Source organism: Schistocerca serialis, chromosome 3 (genome assembly GCF_023864345.2).
Source record: "Schistocerca serialis cubense isolate TAMUIC-IGC-003099 chromosome 3, iqSchSeri2.2, whole genome shotgun sequence".
Taxonomy (NCBI): Eukaryota; Metazoa; Arthropoda; class Insecta; order Orthoptera; family Acrididae; genus Schistocerca; species Schistocerca serialis.
This window is the reverse complement of record NC_064640.1, coordinates 1,006,166,203-1,006,188,104: the sequence shown is the minus strand read 5'-3', so window position 1 is coordinate 1,006,188,104 and position 21,902 is coordinate 1,006,166,203. Positions and strand designations below refer to the sequence as shown.

At 39.7% G+C, this 21,902-nt stretch overlaps 1 protein-coding gene across 3 annotated transcripts in view; it reads right to left on the bottom strand.

Moving 5' to 3' along the window:
• LOC126471452 (uncharacterized) overlaps positions 1–21,902 on the bottom strand; it is a 413,388-nt gene that overhangs the window by 55,509 nt on the left and 335,977 nt on the right. For all 3 annotated transcript variants that reach the window (XM_050099641.1, XM_050099639.1, XM_050099640.1), the window contains 2 exons: positions 18,902–19,063; positions 11,269–11,383 (listed from right to left, as the gene is read on the bottom strand). In XM_050099641.1, coding sequence (XP_049955598.1) covers positions 11,269–11,383; positions 18,902–19,063 — 277 coding nt within the window. The remainder of the gene's footprint in view (positions 1–11,268; positions 11,384–18,901; positions 19,064–21,902) is intronic.

The following is a 21,902-nucleotide window of genomic DNA, read 5'->3' as shown; positions in this document are numbered from 1 at the left end:
TTGTAGCAATATGAGAACAACGCCCAGTGTTGTAGGTGGGGTGCTGCCTTTTCAGTCAAGGAAGTGTGAGGGTTGAAAAAGGAATCCAAGGGGTTATGATCTGTAATAAAGTGAAACATGGAGCCATACAAAAAAAAAACATGAAATTTCTGGAGAGCATAGACTACAGCAAGAGCTTCTTTTTACTCCTGAGAGCAACACAGCTGGGCCAGAGTGAGAGGTTTAGAGGTGAAAGCAACAGGTCGTTCAGAGCTGTCCACATATTGGTGTGCTAGGATTACACGAAGGCCATACTGTGAGGCATCAGTCACCAAAACTTTGTGCTGGTCCCGAGAGAACATAGCTAAACAAGAGGCTGAGAGTATATTGGATTTCAAAATTTCAAAAGCACATTTTCAGTCTGAGCTCCAACAAAAATGACATTCTTGCATAACAATTAATGCAATGAGTGGGCCAATGTGGCCACCTCTGGCTAGAATTTATGGTAGTATGCTATCTTCCCTAGGAAGGCCTGAAGCTCCTTCATGGACAAGAGGCAAGGCATAGACATAACAGTGGAGATGTGGTCTGGCAGAGGGCAAACCCCATCCAGTGAGGTTGGAAAAATTAAGATCGTGTGAGGTTATATCTTAAGCTTGCAGATTGTAAGACAGGAAACAAAGTGTGCAGATTTGTCAAGTGATTGGCTGTGGAGGAGCCCATGACAAAAATATCATCCAGATAATTAATGCAACCCAGGACAGACATCGTCGATTGCTCTAAACCTTATTGGAAAATAGCCACACCAAAAGGAAGGAGGAAATATTGATAGAGACCAATAGAAGTATTCAGAACCAGAGTTCACTGAGACTCTTCATCCACTGGAACCTGCAGATATGCTTCAGATAAATCAGTGTTAGAAAAGTATTAGCATCTTGTCATTTTCAGCAACAGTTCCTCCTGGCATGATTGTCTGCATGTTGACAATAGTACTCAAGTTGCCACAGAGGTGAAGTTTCCCCGACAGCTTCCGAACTGCAAGCAGCAGAGATACCATTCACTAGCAATAACAGGTGGCACCACCTCTTGAGATTGAAGTCCATCCAATTCTGCTCTCACTTGATCTTCCAGGGTGACAGGATAGGCTGCACATGACAAAAATGAGCAAAGCCGTAGATTTCAAAGAAATATGAGCATAAAAATTTGCAGCACAGCCTATATCTTCTGAAAACAGTTGTGAAAAATCCTCACACAGTGTTTCCAATTGAGAATACAGTACCTGATTGGACACAAGGTGAACTGCATCAATGATAGAAAATCCAAATGTCTGGAATGCACCTGTCCCGAACAAGTTCTCAACACCAGCATGGAACGAACCACTGACTTGTAAGAGGCAGATGCCCTAAATTGTCCCAATCGTGGTTCAAAATGGTTAAAATGGCTCTGAGCACTATGGGACTTAACATCTATGGTCATCAGTCCCATAGAACTTAGACCTACTTAAACCTAACTAACCTAAGGACATCACACAACACCCAGTCATCACGAGGCATCCCAACCGTGCAATGTTCTGTTTGTTATAACTGATCAGCTTACACAGGACTGATTGCAATGGCAGTGAACCTAATCAATAACATCACTGCACCACCTGTGTTGACCTGAAGCTGGAGCACTTGGCAAAAAATACTTAACTCAATAAACAACCTGGAAGAAGTCACAAGAATTGGAGTCACACATTTTATGATCATGTCCGTATCCTGAGCAATCTTCAGCAAATGACACACAGAGGTAATGTGGCCTTTCTTCTGGCATGCATAACAAGTAGCCCAGCTCTTAGGACATGTCGGAAACAAAGAATGCTAATACTGATGCTGGCACTGTGGCAGTCGCGGCTGCTTGGGCTGGTCTTGGTCTGCTCAGTGCTAGGCCCGCATGTTTACCGCAGCCACTGCCGCTTGCTTGTGCAAGCTCTCTGTCATCCAAGAGAGTAGATTTTGTGACACTACTGCCACATTGCCCCATGCTTCAATTTGGTCACCTGCTGCTCGAAAAACTTCAAAAGATTGTGCTATTTGCAAAACTTCTGCCAACAGGGGTTTTTCACAGAGTAAAGCCTTCTGGTGCACTCCATTGTCTGGAGCTAAACAGGTAATTGCATCCCACACCATACAATATGCATAAGAGCCATAATGGGTATCAGTAACTTGCAGTAGAAGAGATCCACAGTCAGAGGTATTGGAACAATTTTTGCTTATAACTTTCAACTTGGCCATTTATGACCAGGGTCCCTTTCCTCAAATTGATACATTTATACTTCATCATCATCCCTGATTGTCTGTAACACGATCACAGAATCACTTGGTGTAATGAAAGTGGGAGTGATTACATATACAAAAGATGGAATTAATTCAAGGCCATAGACCTAAACCAGTACAGCTCTTTGAGTACTGTACCTCAGTAATAGACTTGGAAAAATGGATGAAAAATAAAAAGTTAAGCAAATTTTTTATTTTCATTACTAAAATCAGTTACCATACACAAGCTGTCAATTGTTGAACTTATGCATTTCAGAAGTCGATGGTAACATTGACGCTGAATAGATGGTTGAGATGTTCAAGTGTTGACAAATTTGATAATTTTAGTAGTCTCAACCTGCTGTAGATATAATAGCTAGTTAGATGTTTAATTTTAGTGCATCTGCAGCTGTATAAGTATTAGCATATGAAAGTTTACAGAAATTAAGTGTCAAATAATGCTATTAACATTGTTACAATGACAAAAAATTTAAATACTGTATTAAATAAGAGTTAATATTTTTTTAGAGAGCAGTTATGAGCAGAGGATGAAAATAACTAATTGTTTTGATGTATGTTACTTTTGTATAAGCTATCACATACACATGTTCCTTCCAAAAAATAAACGTAATAAGTCAGTTGTTTCTGATTAAATAAAACAATAAAAAGTCATGAAATTATAAATTTTTTAGCAATCACTAATCTGTCTAGTCTAAAAAATGTCATCAGAATGGGCAAGAGTGCAAACTGCCACAAAGATGTGAAAAATGCTTATCAGGGTGAAGAAAGCTTACACATTTTTCATGTTAGACACTGAGGAGCAACAGGTTTGGATGGAGACATGACAAGCTTTTGGCACTGCAGTAGTTGTACCTATCACTGCATGATTATTAAGAAGGAGCAGTTGATCTTCAAATTCAAAGTTGGTCGGACAGTAGCACAGGCTGAATTAAAATAGTTAAGAGTGACTTGTGGCAGCAGTAAGGTGAAGAACAGGATAGATGACTAGACTGTTGTCAAATCTGCCAAATCAGGCAAGAGGTTCAAAAGATCCTGCAAGTCTGTTAGCTTTAGTCTAGACATCTGCAACAGCTTCACTGTTCTGCAGACTATAGGCGAAAGTGTGCAGACAGACACAGAAGTTCAGGAATGCACTGACAAGAGAGGAAAAAAAATTGTAGGTTAAGATTAATAGAAATTAGAGCATTAAAAAGTCTTCTGCTGGGGATAATCATGGGCTGAAAATGTTTGAACCTAATACATAACTTGTTGGGTAAGGAATATCAGGTAATTAGCATTCCCAGACAAGCACACCTGTGATTTAGGCTCTCTGGAAAAATTTCTTGGTAAGGATTATTTAGTGATTATTGAGGGTACAGGGAACAAGTTGAATCATAACCTTGATTATGCAATTGAGAATGGTACCAGGAACATGAAAATGCTCCACACGCTACTGTGAAAATTGTATCACTCTTGGAGCAATATGACAACCCCTGGATGAAGTATTCTGTCAAATGTATAAATTCTGAGCTTCTGGAGTCATTAACAGGGCACTATGTGCCCAATCCCTGATATTTCCAATATTTTCACTTGGCCTTTTTAGGGTTAATGTTTCTGAAAGCCAGAACTGCCAAATAACAACAGATACAGTTGCAACAATCAGAAGGAAAATAAAAAATTATAATTTGGACAGCTGAAAGGGTGACATTCATAATACATTTTGACTTTCACATTTCAGCATAAGAAGCTTGTTATACAAGGAAGACGAGCTTCTTGTATCACAGTAGGAAACTGAAAAATCTAAAAGCATTTATATAGATGTACTATGCATTACCTGAACATCATTCAGAAGTTACAGACATTGAACTAATGCACTTAAATGGATACAAAATCACCTTATTGTAGTCATAATACAGAGTGATTCCATGGTGGTGGACTTGTTAAGTAGAAGAGATGTGTTTCACAGTAGCAAAGATGAACAAGGGCTCATAGCTATTAAATTATGCATTTTAGACGCCATGTTTACTAAACATTTCTTCTTTTCTTACGATATTGCAGTGCCTGTGTTATTCTGATGACGATGCACTGCGGCGACCACAGCCCTTATGAAACATATCAGATGAATTCACAATTGGGAATAATGACCACTATCAGTTGTAGAATGGAATGGCGACAATGAAAATTTGTGCCGGACCGGGAATCAAAGCCAGAGTTCCTTCTTATTGTGAGCAGTCACCTTACCATTTGGCTATACATGCACATTACGAAACACATCAGATGAATTTGCAATTGTGAATAATGACTACCATCAGCTGTAGAATGGAATGATGACAGTGAAAATTTGTGCCAGACTGGTATTCGAACCTGGATTTGGCTATCCATGCACGGATTCCTCACTGCAGAGACAGAAACTGTGGGGAATATTCACAAACGTTTGTGCAAAGCCTACAGAGCATCTGCTGTTGACAGAAGAACAGTTAGCAGCTGGGCACAGAGGGTGAGGTCATCAGGAGGTGGTTCGGTGGAGTTTCACGATTTGTAGTCATCAGGGAGACTATCCATGGATGTCACACCTGACAGTCCTGACCTAGTCCCCTCGGACTTCCACTCATTTGGGTCATTAAAGGATGGCATCCGTGGAAGACATTTTGAGGACAATGAGAAGATGATTCACACAGTGAAGCAGTGGCTCTGCCACCAGGACAAAGAATGGTACCGACACGGCATACGTGCCCTTGTTTCACGCTGGAGGAAGGCCACAGAACAGGATGGAGATTATGTGGAAAATATGGGTGTGCAGATAAAACACCAATCTTTCATGTGTCTAATTCTCATTATGTTCAATAAAGAATTGTCGAAGAAAAAAAAAATATTGGTGCATTACTTTCTGGGCAACCCTTATACTTAGACAGGCATTTCATACCCCACCACAAGATATCAGTTCTGCTAAATTAACTCTTACAAAACTTACAAAAAATGATTAGGCCACTGAAAGGCAGTAATTCTTCTGGCTGTGATGGTATCTGAACCAAGGTACTAAAATCCTATAGTGACTCGGTAGTACTCCACTCGAACCCCCATCCCTTGAGAAACCTTTGTACTGAGTCAATAGGTCAAGGTGTATTAGCTGAATAACTGGAGCATGCCCTAATAATACTCATTTACAAAAATGCAGCTAAGCAAGTGACTGGTAATTATAGACCCTCCTCCTGCATTTCCTTATTCTCAAAAATATTTCCATAGATAACTTACAAGAAAATACTGAATCACCTTTTTATGTTCAGGGAATAACCTTTTAACAACATCTCAGTTTGGTTTCTGTAAAAGCTTCTATATTGAGAAAACAAAACATGATTTCATGAACTCAGAAAAACTGCCCTGCTGACATTTTTGTCATTTTGTTGAGAACTTTGATAGTGTAATCATAAAATACTACTAGGGAAACTAACAACAGATAACAAGAACTTGCACTAAAATGATATTACAGTAATAAGACTAAATTTGGAGTGAGGAAACATTAAATGCAGTGTACCATAAGTTTGGTGCTTGGGTCACTCCTGCACTCAGCCTACATAACTGATTTACCTGAGACATTAGAGGAATCTTCAAAAACTGTAATGTTTACTGATGAAGGGCCCAAACAGATCCCTAGCAGACAGAGCCAGGAAAATAGTAGAATGGGCTTACAACTGCTTTGCAGTAAATAGCTTTACCCTTAACCGTACAGAGGCTCATATAATGCAGTTCCAGACCAACAAAAATAACTTACAGGTACCAGAGGAAGAAATCAGTGGACACACACACACACACACACACACACACACACACACACACACACACACACACACACACACACAATGAAGCTTCATGTGGGAAGTCTCAAGGCATCCAAATGGATAATAAACTGAGGTGGTAACAGCACATGGATAAGTTAACTAAACACACAGCTCTGCCTGCTTCATATTTAGAAATTTCTCTCATTGTGGTGACCTGCAGATAGGATTGTTAGCATACTTTCACTTAATACTTCCATATGACATAATCTTCTAGTGTGATGCAGGTAATGTCAAAAAAGTATTTATTCTACAGAAGTGTGTGGTAAGAATATTGTGTTATTAGCTGCTACAACAACAGTTTATAAGAATATTTGGACTCTGATGTGTGTGTATTAAATAGAAAGTGATGAAGTTACCAGTTTATAAACAGCAATACTTCTCTGTGTAAAGTCATGCAAATGTTTTATTTGAAATTGGAAAAAAATAGCAGCTGAATTGTTTAAGAGGTGAAGCAGCGGGTTTTTCAAAGTAGTTTTTCTCCTCCTACATGCGCAAACATATAAAAAGTAATCCAGATGTAACTCTCATAATTGTGAGTGTAAGTAGATGACCACTAGTCATAATTTGTTGACATAAATCACGGCAGTAGCCTGTTGTCACTGATTCTGCTTGCTGAAGATCAATTTAACTTTGAAGCCTCTCCTTCATTGTAGAATTTATGGAATATGACATGTGAATGAATGGACCATAACAAAGTTTCTAATTCCATTTCTTATCAATATGCACAAACACAAATTTTGAACATTCTCTTTTTACTGTGAAATTTCCAAGGTGTTGTGTATTTATTGATGAAATTACACAAGGCTTGCAAGCCCTGTATTTTATCAAAGTTAATTTGTAAACTGAGCAGTAATACCTCTTAGGGACTCAGTTACTGTTATTCAATCATGAAGTCTATCTTTCTCTTGTCATATCAGATTGTAGTCATTTCACATAAAAAAATAATTAAAGAAAAAAAAGTAAAACCAAAGTGAGCACATTATTAGATCCTGTACAGTACTGGTGGCAGCTTTCACCCTTCATGACAAGACGATTTATGTATTGGGAATTGCTTATGAAACTGAAGAAACTGCATATCATGAGTCTCTGTTTCTTATTGGACAAATGTGGAAACTAAATTAGTAACTGCACTTTCAGTTTTGTACAACTTTACTTTTTCAAAGAAAGTTATTTGCATTAAAAATGTTTAAAAATCACAGATAATCCTGACTGGTGATGTTTTACTGTTTGAATATTTTCCTATGTGCCTCGTAAGTTGAAAGGAAGAAAGTCAGTAATAAAAAACAGTGATGACTCTGAATCATACTTATGAAATGAACAATTATTATTGTCAGCCCAAATAGCAATGTATCTTTAGGAGCATACTCCACTCTGTCTAGAAGGAAGGAAGATTAAGGTTTAATATCCTGTTGACAACGGGGCCACTGAATTTGTTCTTTTGAAAAGAATCATTACCATATTTTAAGTGACGTAGGGAAACCACAGAAAATCTAAATCTTGATAACCAGATAAGGATTTTAACTCCTCTCTGGAATATGAGTTCAGTACAACTGTGCCACCATACTAGATTTCTGTCTAATTAGTAATGAGGTCATACCATATATGACTGCTTTACTCAAATACTACTGTACTCTATCTTCTAATATTTTTACTCAAATATTATCAAATGAGTGAGAGATTTTGCTTTTATTAGATTTAATTATCTTCTTTATTACATTAGAAGCAGTCAGTGGCAGTTGACTGAATGTACGTGATACTGTTCCTCATGTCTACTCCAAAGTTTGCTCACTTTAGCTACGCTATTTTCCTTTGAAATATCTATAACAGTGATCAATATTTTAATGGAAATATTAATTTCCAGTATATCCCAAAATTTTATTATTATTATTATTACTATTATTATTATTATTATCATTATCATCATTATTATTATAATTATTATTACTTTAAATAACTCATCCCTATATACAATAGTACTCTTCTTAGACATTTACTAATTCTGTGGCAACATACTTTTAATATCCATGCACTATCTGATGCCTGTACTGGTACAATGTTTTAGAGTTTTCACTGGAAAATAACTGTTAACGTGGAGATAACTCAATTTAGAAAAACACCAAATTTGAAAATGAATACATAAGTCCCCTGTCCCCCTTCCAGTTCCCCACATATGCTGTAAAGGAATGACATTAGTAAAATTAGTGATATTTATCATGCTGCTTAGGGACCTGATATGTCTTTTCTGTCTTCTAAACTGTCATCTGCCCCTCTAGATCAGCTATTTGGAAGGGAAGGGATTTAACTACGAATTTACTGGAGGTGAGAGTCACTAAATTGAAAGTCTATAAAATAAATAAATAAAAATAAAATATAAAAGTAGAACCAACTGGTGAGTAAATCTGTAAACTTTTAATTTATAATCTCATATTTACCGATTAAGCTCCCTAACACCATGTAAATATTATAATGAAACATTACCGAAATGTGACATATTTATGAAAAATATAGTTTTTTAACTAAAAAATCTGAACTGCTAAAATATGGATATAGACACTAAAAGAAGATCAGTTAGAATGAGTTTTATGAATTCATATCTCTTGGCATTACAGTTCAGTTGACCTATATGATGCACTGAAGTAAAGCTGCACATACTACCTGCAATACATTTATCTCTGACTCTCAATGAAAATCCTGTCAAAAACTAAATATTGTATTTTATGGTAGTACAAGGTGTCTCCTTCTGGGAAATTTGTAACAGAATGTTGTATGGAGAATTTATTGTATTGTGCAATTATAAATTTCCACAAGACTGAATTGGGAAACCACCACAGCTACTTATCGACCTGCCCAACATCTGGTTCTTGCCACGGACGCCTCTCAATACGGGGTTGGTGCAGTCCTTGTCCACCGTTTTTCTGACGGTTCTGAACAGCCCATTGCTTATGCCTCCAAAACACTCACGGATGCCCAAATTGAAAAAGAAGCTTTGGCCATTATTTATGCTCTTCATAAGTTTGGTGTTTTTCTCTATGGATCCAAATTTCATCTTGGTACGGATCACAAACCACTTGTTTCCTTGTTTCATCCATCAACGTCACTTCCCGACGAGGCTGCACACCGCCTCCAGCGTTGGACTCTGTCTCATTTCAATTATCAGATTCATTTCCAGCCAACGGCTCTACATGCAAATGCTGATGCACTGCCTCCCCTTCCCATGGGTCCTGATCTGGCATTCGATAGGGACGAACTTTTGTGTTTCCACCTGGATGTTGCCGAGCAGCGGGTTGTGGACGGGTTCCCCATCACTGGGGACTGGCTGGCAGCTGCTACGGGTTCTGACCCTACCCTCTCCCGGGTTTTACACTGTATTCAGAAGGGTTGGCAAGATCGTCCGTCCGATAAGACTTCTGATCCGTTGCGGAACTACTATGCTTTGCGTTACTGCCTCACGGCTAGGGATGGTGTTATCCTCCTTTCCACCAAAAATGTTTCGCCGTGTGTTGTGGTACCTGCGTCTCTGCATTCTTCGGTCTTGTGCCTCCTTCACCAAGGGCACTGGGGTGTCTCTCGCACAAAATCTCTGGCACGCTGTCATGTCTACTGGTCCGGCATCAACTCTGAAATAGCAAACATGGTCGCTGCCTGCGGCCCTTGTGCATCACAGGCCGCCGCCCCGAAGTCATCTTTGTCACTGTGGCCTTCACCTGAGAAGCCCTGGGAGCGTATTCATGCTGACTTTGCAGGACCTTTTTAGGTACTTATTGGCTTCTCATTATTGACGCCTACTCTAACTTTCCTTTCATTGTCCGTTGCACATCGCCTATCACTGCGGCAACCACCAATGCTCTAGCTCGCATTCTCTCTTTGGAAGGCCTTCTTGCTACTCTTGTTACTGATAATGGTCCGCAATTTGCCTCTTCCGATTTTGTGGATTTTTGTTCCTGTCATGGTGTCAGGCATGTCACAGCCCCTCCGTTCCATCCACAGTCAAACGGTGAGGCTGAACGACTGGTCTGCACATTTAAGGCTCAGATGAGGAAACTCCTGACTTCTTGTGCTGCTGATGCGCTTCTCCAATTTCTGGCTTCTTACCTTTTCACCCCCATGGGCGACCACAGCCCGGCTGAGCTCTTACATGGCCGACAGCCGCGCATGCTACTTCATCTTCTGCGGCCTTCCACCTCAGAGCCGCGGGTGCCTTCGCTTGGCCGGTTCACCGCCAGCGACCTTGTATGGGTACGGGGATATGGTAGGCGGCCAAAACGGAGTTCTGGCCGCATCTTACGACACCGTGGCCGACGCCTGTATGAAATCCAGATGGACACGGGTGTTGCAGTGCGTCATTCGGACCAGCTTCGGCCTCTTGTGCCAGCAACGCCTGTTCCAGATGCTACTACACCACCTTCGGCTCTACCTGACGCTTGGGATCCTGGAATCTCTCATTACTCACAACGCAGTCCTCTCACTATCATATCAGTGCCAGCACAAGAACTGACACACCAGGAGACTTGCCCATGCAGGAACCAGATGACCATCATCTGTCGGAGCAACTCTACTTGCCTCCTTCTCCTACGGACACGGACACATCGCCCATGTCTCCTGTTATAACAACCGGACTTGCCGCAATGGGCAGATTGGTGCATGGGGCCCAAGCAGATTTGATCCCCACATCTCCTGTCATCTCGACCTGTTATTATCGGGGACACTTCCGTCCGTACGGGAAGCCTCCTCCTCGAGACTTCACGGCCAGTCAAACAACACCTACGGACGTCAGCAATCTACAGGCCACCTCCATCAAGACCTGTGCAAGAACTTCAAAGGGGGGGAAAAGTATTGTGACTCGCCAATCTTTCAAAGTGCCGCCGCGCAGTTATGGGCATCCTCTACATGCGGCGCTGTCTGCCAGCCATGCAGCAGCAGTGTCACCTAAGCGGGCAGCCAGCCAGTGGCCACTAGACTTGGACTCAGTTATGATTTGACTGTTGAAGTGAGACACGTCTTAATCTCTTTACTTGATCTGTGACTTTCATGTATTGCATCGTCCTTGAAATATATTTGTTCAACTTGAAGTTTTAACGCACCAGCCTCCACAAACTTATAATTTCAATGAACTTTCATTTTTCCATCGAACTGGAGCATTTTAGTGTAAATTAACTCACCTGCCAGTTAATGTTTGGTGCTGAAGATGTATAAATACAGCTCTGCAGCATGAGCAAAAAGAAGTCATTGGGGTTCCAGCAAGATTTATCCTGTGGTCCAGAAACATTTCCACATCTGAAAGAAAGTTGAAAAAAATGCTAGTAAAAACCAAAAGATTAGTTCCATGTATGGATTATTTACAGTAATAGCTTTCTGACAGACAAGAGCAATGTATTGTTCTTCTAAAATGTAAGTCGAAGATTACTGCAAAAACGAACAAGTGTATAGTATTTTCCCATTCATTGCTTCTTCACATTAAGTAAATCTTATTTTAAAGGATCAGTAACTGTGATCCAGGCATTAGTAAAGCTAATTCCTAGGATAAAAGATTTTTATTCACTCACTGTGCATATCACTGATTTTTCCCCAATGCAAAGATCTACAGCATCTATTACCATACTTTTACCACCACCACCACCACCACCACCACCACCACCATTCTCACAGTACTCTTCCACAACCAAAAGCCAGTCATTTAAACCATTGCACTTCACTTCAGCATCTTGGGAAAGCATTGCAAAAACTCGTCTTGTATTCAGGCTGAATCCTTGCACAAGAAACTGTGCCAAGTGGTTGCAATAACTCACAGGTCACATCCATCTACAAGAAGGATAACAGAAATGACCCACAAAAATACCATCCTATATCACTAATCTTCAACTGTTATCAAATCTTAGAATATATTCTGAGCTAAAATGTAGTGAGACATACAACTTCCACCATGATATGTTAGCAAAACATCTTGCCCAAAACTCCAAAAAATTCTGGTCCTATGTAAAGTCACTAAATGAGGTGAAGCATTCACTCTGCCACTCATCAACCAGTCTGATGTGACAATGAAAGACACAAAAGGAAAGTTGCAGTTTTAAATTTCTCATTTAAAAAATCTTACATGCAGGACGATCATACAGACATAACTTCATTTGACTGTCACACAGACTGCCGTAAGGAGGACATAGAAATAAGCATCCCTGGCATTGAGAAGCAACTGAAAGAATTGAAAACAAATAAATAAGTAAGTCCAGCTGGAATCCCAAATTAGTATCACAGAGATCACTCTTTGACATTGGCCCCTTAACCTGCATTTATCACAAATACCTCACCCAGTGCAAAAGTCCCTAGCAACTTGAAAAAAGTTATATAAGAAAGCTAAAAGAATGGACCAGCAAAATGAGAGACCAATTCCTTAACATTGGCTTGCTGCAGAAGTCTTGAGCATATTCTAAGTTTGAATATAATGAATTTTCTTAACATAAATCAGCATGGATTTAGAAAGCACTGCTCATGAAAAATTCATCTTGCCCTTTGTTGCACAATATCCTGTGAACCATGGAAGTAGGTTAACAGCAGATTCCATTTTCCTAGATTTTCAGAAAGTGTTTGACATAGTGCTGCACTGCAGACTTTTAATGAAGATATGGACATAATGGAGCGGGTTATCAGACATGACAGCAGGTGGAAGACTTTCCAAGTAATACAATGCTATGTCATCCTGAATGTTGAGTGTTCATCAGAGACACTGGTATCATCAAGAGTGCCCCAGGGAGGTGTGATAAGACTGCTCTCGTTCTCTACATACGTATATGATTTGACAGATAATGTAAGCTACAATCTGTGACTATTTGCTGAAGATACAGTTGCTTGTCCTGTTTCAGAGGAAACCTCTCAGCCTACAAGATCCAGGCAATCACAGTGTGTGGGATTATTGGTAGTTGGGAGCTCCAATGTTAGGCACATTATGGGGACCCTTAGGGACATGGCTGCCAAGGATGTGAAGAAAGCCAATGTGCACTCTGTGTGCATACTGGGTGGAGTCATTCTAGATGTGGAACAGGTCCTTCCAGTTGCCATGAGGTGCATAGGGTACAGCAAACTGCATGTGGTGGCTCACATCGGTAGCAATTATGTGTGTCGCTTTGAATCTCTATGGTTTCGAGCAGCTAAAAGAAGTGGTAAAGGCTGCCAGTCTCACTTGTAAGATGAAAGCAGAGCCCACCATTTGCACCATAGTTGAGAGGACAGATTGCACACTTCTGGTACGGAGCTGACTGGAGGGTCTGAATCAGAGGCTTAGACAGTTCAGTGACCATGTAGGTTGCAGATTCCTCAACTTGTGTCAGGGGGTGGTTGGGTTTCAGGTTCTGCTCAATAGGTCAGAAGTCCACTACACGCAGAAGGTGGCTAAATGGGTAGCAGGGGCTATGTGGTGTGGACTAAGCAGTTTTTTAGGTTAGAAGGTCTTGGGGAAACACAAAAAGGGCTTCAGTCTCAGAGGATGCAGATAAAACGCAGGAAGAATGTAGATCCAGGAACCATCAGTATAACAGTTATAAATTGTCATAACTGTGTTGGGATAGCACCAGAGCTCCAAGTGCTAATAGAAAGCACTGATTCTCAAATAATTATAGGTACTGAAAGCTGGTGAAAGCCAGAGATAAGTTCAGCTGAAATTTTTGTGAAGGACCTAACGGTACTCAGAAAGGACAGGCTAAACGCAGTTGGTGACGGCGTGTTTGTTGCTGTTAGACGTAGTTTGTCTTGTTGCAGAATTGAAGTAGATAGTTTCTGTGAGTTAGTAAGGGCAGAAGTTATTCTTGGTGTTGTGACTTGGCAAGACAGCCAAGCCACTAGGAGGTAGCCGAAAGGCACGCGTTTAAGCTCACGCAGGCTGGTGTGAGGTCTGGAACAGGTAAAGTAATTATACTACCAAAAAAGGTACGTAGCTTCTGGAATACTTAACTTTAATCCATAATTGGTGAACATCGGTCTGACGGTACATGCATCACAAGATAAATAGCAAATGATAATGGCGCCTTGCTAGGTCGTAGCAAATGACGTAGCTGAAGGCTATGCTAACTATCGTCTCGGCAACTGAGAACGTAATTTGTCAGTGAACCATCGCTAGCAAAGTCGGCTGTACAACTGGGGCGAGTGCTAGGAAGTCTCTCTAGACCTGCCGTGTGGCGGCGCTCGGTCTGCAATCACTGACAGTGGCGACACGCGGGTCTGACGTATACTAACGGACTGCGGCCGATTTAAAGGCTACCACCTAGCAAGTGTGGTGTCTGGCGGTGACACCACACTTGGCGACCGGATTAAAATAATAACTAGGTTCTTTTACTGATCTCCCAATGCAGATGATCCAACTGCTGAAAGGTTCAAAGAAAACTTGAGTTAATTGTAAACACATGCCCAACTCATACAATTATATTTGGTGGGGTGACTTCAATTTGGCCTCGATATATTGGTACATATACATTGGTACATATACATGTTTAAATCTGGAGGCATGCATAAAGCATCATCCAAAACTGTGCTAAAAGGATTCTCTGAAAATTATTTCGAGCAGTTAGTTCATGAGCCCACGTGAATAGTAAACAGTTATGAAAACACACTTGACCTCTTAGCAACAAATAATCCTGAGCTAATAATGGGTATCAAAACAGATATAGGGATTAGTGAACACAGGGTCATCATAGCGAAATTGACTATTATAACCCCAAAATCTTTGAAAAATAAACGAAAAATTCACCTATTCAAAAAAGCAGATAAAAATTCACTTGACACCTTCCTGAGAGACTGTCTCCACTCCCTCCAAATTAACAATGTAAGTGTAGAACAGGTGTGGCTTGAATTCAAAGAAATAGTATCAACAGCAATTCAGAGATTTATACCACATAAATTAACAAATGATGGAGCTGATTCCCCTTCGTACACATAATGTGTCAGAACACTGTTGGAGAAACAATAAAAAAAGCATGAAAAATTTAAATGATTGCAAAATATCCAAGATTGGTGATCTTTTACAGAAGCTTGAAATTTAGCATGGACTTCAATGTGAGATGCTTATAATAGTTCCCATAACGAAATTCTGTCTCAAAACCTGGCACAAAATCTAAACACGTGCTGGTTATATGTAAAGTATATTAGCAGCAAGACACAATCAATGCTTTTCTGCACAATAGCAATGGAAATACTATGGAAAAAAGTGCTACTAAAGCAGAATTACTACACAGCCTTCCAAAATTCCTTCACCAAAGATGATGAAGTAGATATTCCAGAATTCGAATCAAGAACAGCTGCCAACATGAGTAACATAGAAGTAGATATCCTCAGAGTAGTGAAGCAACTTAAATCACTTCATAAAAGCAAGTCTTCTGGTCCAGACTGTGTACTAGTTAGGTTCCCTTCGGAGTATACTGATGCAGTAGCACCGTACTTAACAATCATATACAACCACTCGCTAGACAAAAGATCTGTACCGAAAGACTGGAAAGTTGCACAGGTCACACCAATATGAAGCTGCCCCTCGAGGTGAAAGTGAGGTTGGGTGCTGTTGCAAGTAAAAATGAAATCATTGGTATCTTTGTGAAGTTGAGGAAACAATCAGTTTTGCAGCATGTCCAGGTATGACATTCCTGTCACAGTTTCCTCCGCAAAAAAAGAAAGATCCATAAATTTTGGAAACAGAAACAGCAAAAATCATATACAGTTTTGGTGAGTCTCTTTCATGTCCAACAATGATACCAGGATTTTGTGACCCTCGAATTTTTACATTATGGCAGTTTACTTTACCTGAGAGATGAAACACTGATTCATCTGAAAAGATGAGTCATTTGGAGAAAGTGTTATCTGCCATATCCTGGAGAACTGAAATGAAAATTCCTACTTTCTGTTATGGTTGCCAGAAAGCAGTTGCTGCCATAACTGCAACATGTAAGACTTCATATGCAGGCATCATTTCAGAACACACCGCACTGATGTTTCAGGAAGTTGAAGTTCCTGCCCTGCCCATCTTGTGGGCTTCTGAGGACTCCATGTGAATGCATCTCTAATACACTCAACATTTTCATCAGACGTGCATGGCTGACCAGTGCTGTTCACTTTGCAGATCCAACCAAACTCCAAGAATTTTGTATGACAGTCATAAATCTACTTTGCAGTGGTGGCTTTTCACTGAATCGATAGCAGGATGCACATTGCACTTGGACAATGCACTGACTTTGTGGAAATTCCAACACACAAAATGATTTCCCTTGTGGTGTTGATGCTGTGTTTGCAACAAACAACAGTGCAGCTGTGTCAGAACTTTGAACCTTCCTCTATCCAGTTACACATGCAATGTGTTTCTGACTTTTATAGCTTGTCCGTAAGAAACAACTGAAATCTTAATCACCTGGTACACCTCTGTAATGAGGCTTATGATAATTTATGGGGCTACAGAATGGTTGAATAATATAGAACAGAAGGTAGCTGCTAAGGAGCTTGGGAAGGTGCAGAGACAGGTCTGCCTAACCAAAACAGGAGGAATTAGCAGGACACCCAAACTGAGATGGAGACCATGATGGACATGCCCTCATTACATGTTTGAGTTACAGTGGAGGCAGTGGAAGGGGCAGATAGGTTAAAATCCTGAAACTGTTTAGGATAGTCAGCATCCCACACCAATATAATGAATGTGGTAAATATATGAATGGTGAAGAAAATGTCAGCTGACTATACAGTAACTTGCAGCAGCTTCAATGAACCTTTTAATGTAATGGTTGGAAGTAGGGAGCATCAGAAGGATGAACCATGATACCATTTAGGAGACATGATACTTTGGTTTACTGATGGGTCAAAAACAGATGAAGGTTCTGGGGCCTGGATACAGACTAGACAGGGGAGTGGATTCCCTCTAGGGAAGCTGCCTATGGTATTCCTGGCACAGATATTTGTTATCAGAGTGGGCATGGAGGAGAATCTACAAAGGAGCTACAAGTATCATGGCATCTACATTCATTGTCAGGCAACTCTGAAATTGCCATCAGCCCAAGCAATGACATCAAAGATAATTGCAGAATGCCATAAATCCTTTACGAGGCTAAAGCAAAGCAACAGGGTAAACCTGCTATGGGTCCACGGTTACTCAGCGATTAGCAGTAATGAACAAGCTGATAGGCAGGCCAGGACAGGAGAAACTGTCTTACCCATCACTAGGGCAATGGTAAAACCAAAACTATGTAGCTAGATCAGGAGACAGAAAATGACTGGCTATGGGAACTTCAGGAAGCACCTGCACCTGATGGATATAGAGAAAGAAGCTCGTAAGTATAGACTATGTGGCGAGGGGGACGAAACTGCACCAGATGTAGTCTTCCAATAAAAAGCACTGGAGACTAAAGGACACAGAATATTTGGGTCATTAATTGCTGAAGAAACCTTATATAATACAGACCTTGTGAAGAGTCTTCTTTAAGAGTACTGGCTGGCTTTTCTAGAATGACACAGAGAGAAACTGCACAATAAACTAAGTTTCAGCACAGGCAACAGAGGGCTAAGACTACTAATTTTTTGTCTCCCTGTGTAAATCAAACCAATACCAAGACACGTTTGTTTCATACAGCATGTGGCATAGTATAGCCATCTCTATACCAAATGTATCACCATATTACTTTGTGGCAGAAATACATCTTGCATGACATCTACACTACACTAAGATCTGAATGTGCTGGCATAAGTTGTCGCCAGCACTTCGGGTGGCAAAGAAGTTGCTAGAAGATTGATAGTAGGCACTGGAGCAAGCAAGACTATCAGCAGAGATGCCAAAGACAGACATGCATGAAACATACCACCAATGCCCTCTCAGCCACCAGTATTTAGATCGCCACTATGGACTGGGGGGCCCAGTCAGTCATCCAGTGAGTCACTGAGTCAAGTCATCAATTGAAGCCCAGACTTGCAGTTGCAGACTGTCACAGTTGCAATCAGAGTTTCAGTCTCAGACAGTAATAATAGCAACCAGAGTAGTGTACATAGTGGACTTGTACTTCACGAGCAGTGAGGCTGATGTGGACTATTTCATATGTTTCCTAAGTTACATATGTTAAAAGGTAATTAGGAGGTATCACACATTTTTCTGGATGTAGCTGCTACTTATAACACTTGGTATGTAAAATAACACAGTTTGCCAATGTTTGTTACTTCAGAACTTCATCCCTGGTACAACTCTCCTTTCACACATTAACAACAAAACTGTTCTTATGTGTGAACACACAACATATAAATTTGTAAGTAGAGAATAAATTGCTCTTCCTATTGGCTTGAACTGGTGCTCAAAGTGTAAGAGAAATGAAATAAATTGACACTTAGTGTGCAAGAGAACAGATAAGGAATATTATCATTTTACTAGAAGGTAAGCTTTTATCTCATGACAGTGCTTGTGATAGTACTGAGAGTAATACAAACATAGTACTGAGAGTAATACAAACATCTTCAGCTAGAGGTAGACATAGTCTGCAATGACGTAATCAGTCAGTGTACTTACAGTAGTGTAACAAATTTATGGTAATAGCTTGGTGAAAATGTTGTAAATACATGTAAGGATTGGAATTTAAAATGACTAACAATTTCAGTCACCTTCATGTAATGAACATCATGGTTTTTGTCTTATGTAATTCAAAACAGGAATGTATTTTTTTACTTTCTCAGTAGTTGTCGATGCCATTCTTGACAACTTACAATTCCCTACCACTTTTGTAGATGCTGCCATTTTTACCTAAGTGGTTCAGTCAAAAATACTCTAAATCTGTGATATTTGAAGACATATCTCACCTGTAAATTGACACTGGATGACCTCTTGTTCTAAGTTTAAGAACAAGCTGTTCTGCAACCCACTTTGACTGCGCATATCCACATTTAAGGTGTTGTGCATATTGTGACATGTCATCGTCTTCTCCACAGTCAACCATTCCTTCTGGATACACTGCATTAGTACTGTGAAATGATACAAAATATTGATATTTATTCAGAAAATTGTGTAAAGCCATATTACCGATGAATGGGGAGATGTGAAGAATTTGGTAATGAACAACAATGGTCCTTCATTAATGGGAATGTATGCAAGAGAACAAGTGTAAATTCTCAATTTCCACAATGAAACAATTAATTAGTTTTTTACTTCCTTGTGTTATTCTATTTTCAGTACAAGGTTAGTGCCTAATGAATATTTGGTTAGTGTGCATCTGATACCTGTTTCAGTGTATGGACAACCTTCCCAAAGCCATAACACAACCCTAAGCTAATTGGAGGATTAGTTGTACACCATTTGTTCATGCTCATTTAGGTTTTACATTTTATCTTTTTGTGTCATATTTCTCAGGTTGTGTAAAGAGAAATATATTAGTAAAAGAAGTATTGGCAGACTGAAGATCTAGATCAGTCATTAGGTGTGACTGGATGGGTCAGATGCTTGAGAATTGTATGCAGAAGGAAAAGCAATAGAAGTTTATATACAGTGATTACTTCTTAGAAATGTTTTTTTCCAACGTTTTCTGCTCTACAGGGAAAATTTTATTCTGGCAAGAGACTTCTGAAAAAACAGAAATAGAATTGAATAGTAACGACTATACAATGAACAATGAGAGAAATATTTTACTAAGTTAATAGCAAAATTATTTTTACGGCACTATATAAGAACTCCAAAAGTTTTGTTCATGTATGAAATTAGATCTCAGATAATAACTGTCCATTCAGTTTCTTGTTGAACAAAGTGATACAAAAATGAGAGAAAACAAAGTGAAGGCTTAAATTATGAATTCCATTTTTCAAAACCTACTGAACAAAGAAGATAGTGATACAGCTATTTTGCTCAACCATCACAGGGATGAGAAGATGTGGTACAGAGAGATAAACAACTGTGAACTCAAAGAGCAGGTAAAATCTCTGCATGAAAGTAGAGACCAGGATGCAGTTTCTGTTGAATTATTCTGAAGTAACTACATAGTGGATGCACATTGAGTTTGTTATTATATATAATATTGACATCAATGAGGTATTGATAGTCATTGTTTTTAGTTGGTGTATCTTTGTTTTGTCTTAGATGTTTCACTGGATAATCTTTGACCTACTCTGCACAGTCCACATTAATGGTTATGAGGGCATGTGGACACAATGTTATACATATACAGCTGGTAGTAATGATGGAACATTGTACATCCAATACCTCATACTGTAATTACAAAGATGAATAGCTGAGGTGGTTTTATAAGTACTTTGTTAGAGAGATATAAGTTGTGATGTATTTATTGTTGCTTCACCAAACAGCTGTATACTTTTATGTTACACACTTTGTTACATGTATTTGTATTCCTCTTTGGTTCAATGAACCTGATGATGATCTGAGCCTAGAGTGAAATTTATTGTCTGTGATAAAATGTACCGTTACAGCTGTGTATTGCATAATGCAGTTCTTAACATTCATTAAAGCTCTACACCACCCCCATAAAATATTTCTAGCTAAACTCTGTCCAGAGAGGCTCAGGCTTCAGAATGCCCAACACTACTGACTGATCACTGTGTCATCCTCAGATGACTGGCATCATTGAATGCAGAAATGTATGAGCATGGGATCAGCACACCAATCTCCCGTACATTGTCAGTTTTTGCGACTTGGAGCCACTGCTACATGGTTGAGCAACTCCTCAATTGGCATCTTGAGGGTGAGTGCACTCTGGTAGGTCAACAGTGCATGGCAGCCTAGATGGTCACCCATTCAAGTGCTACTACAGCCAACATTGCTTAACTTTAGTGACCTATGGGAACCAGTGTATCCACCACAACACAGCCATTGACCATTGAATTCTTCACTGTGAGTAATAAAATTAAAGATAGTCACCATACTGGAGAGAGACAATTTCTCTTGCTACAATGAATGGAGTAGCTTGATGTGCCACAGGACAGGTGTAATTAGACTTCATACTGACCTACAGATTGGCAGTTGAATGTATGATGGACAAGACGTGCGGTATCAGGTCATTTGTTCTGGCCAGGTTGTTGGCTAGGAAAAATCCTCTGTCACCTGAGTTAACTATCACAGTCATTAATCTGTTGATTACAGGGGCTTTCATCAATTATTGCAGATAGTAAAAGTGGATAGGCAGACCACACAACAGCAAAGCATTCACTAATTCAATGCTGGTCCTGTCTCTAAGGACTGTCATTAAAAGGTAATTAAACCCTAATGTTCCTTCCTTCCTTCTTCCAATGTAATACAATAATAAGAAGTGAAACTCTTACATCCCAAGCTGCCTCCTTGATATGGGGTACAGAAGCCACCTCTGATCTTTGAATACACAAGGGCACAGAGATTAAGAGGGACATAAGATTATCACCATTAGACACTTGAGCCATGATACAATGTTACATGGACTGGTGAGTCACTGTACATTGCAACATAGCAGACCAAGAAACATATATTGGAGTTTAAAAGTTGTGCCACAGTCACAAAAATGTTTTCAGGGATCCAGGAAAATCTCTTTTTGCACCTCATAATGTATGCCATAGGGCATCCTATTTTATTTGTAATTAATTTAAGTAACTGTAAGTCAATCTAAATTGTATTACTAATGATATTCAGACCACCTTTAATTGCTAGAAATATGATATTGGCTGGAGGCTGTGAATGCCAAGAGACTGTGTTCAAGACAGAATTTTTTAGTGCTGAATGAGTGTTTGAGTCCAATCCAGATCACATATCAGTGTTGAAGGTCTGTGTAAATTCAGTTCAAGATAGTTTCACTGAATTTCAATCAAAATTAAAAGGCATGTGTTTGTC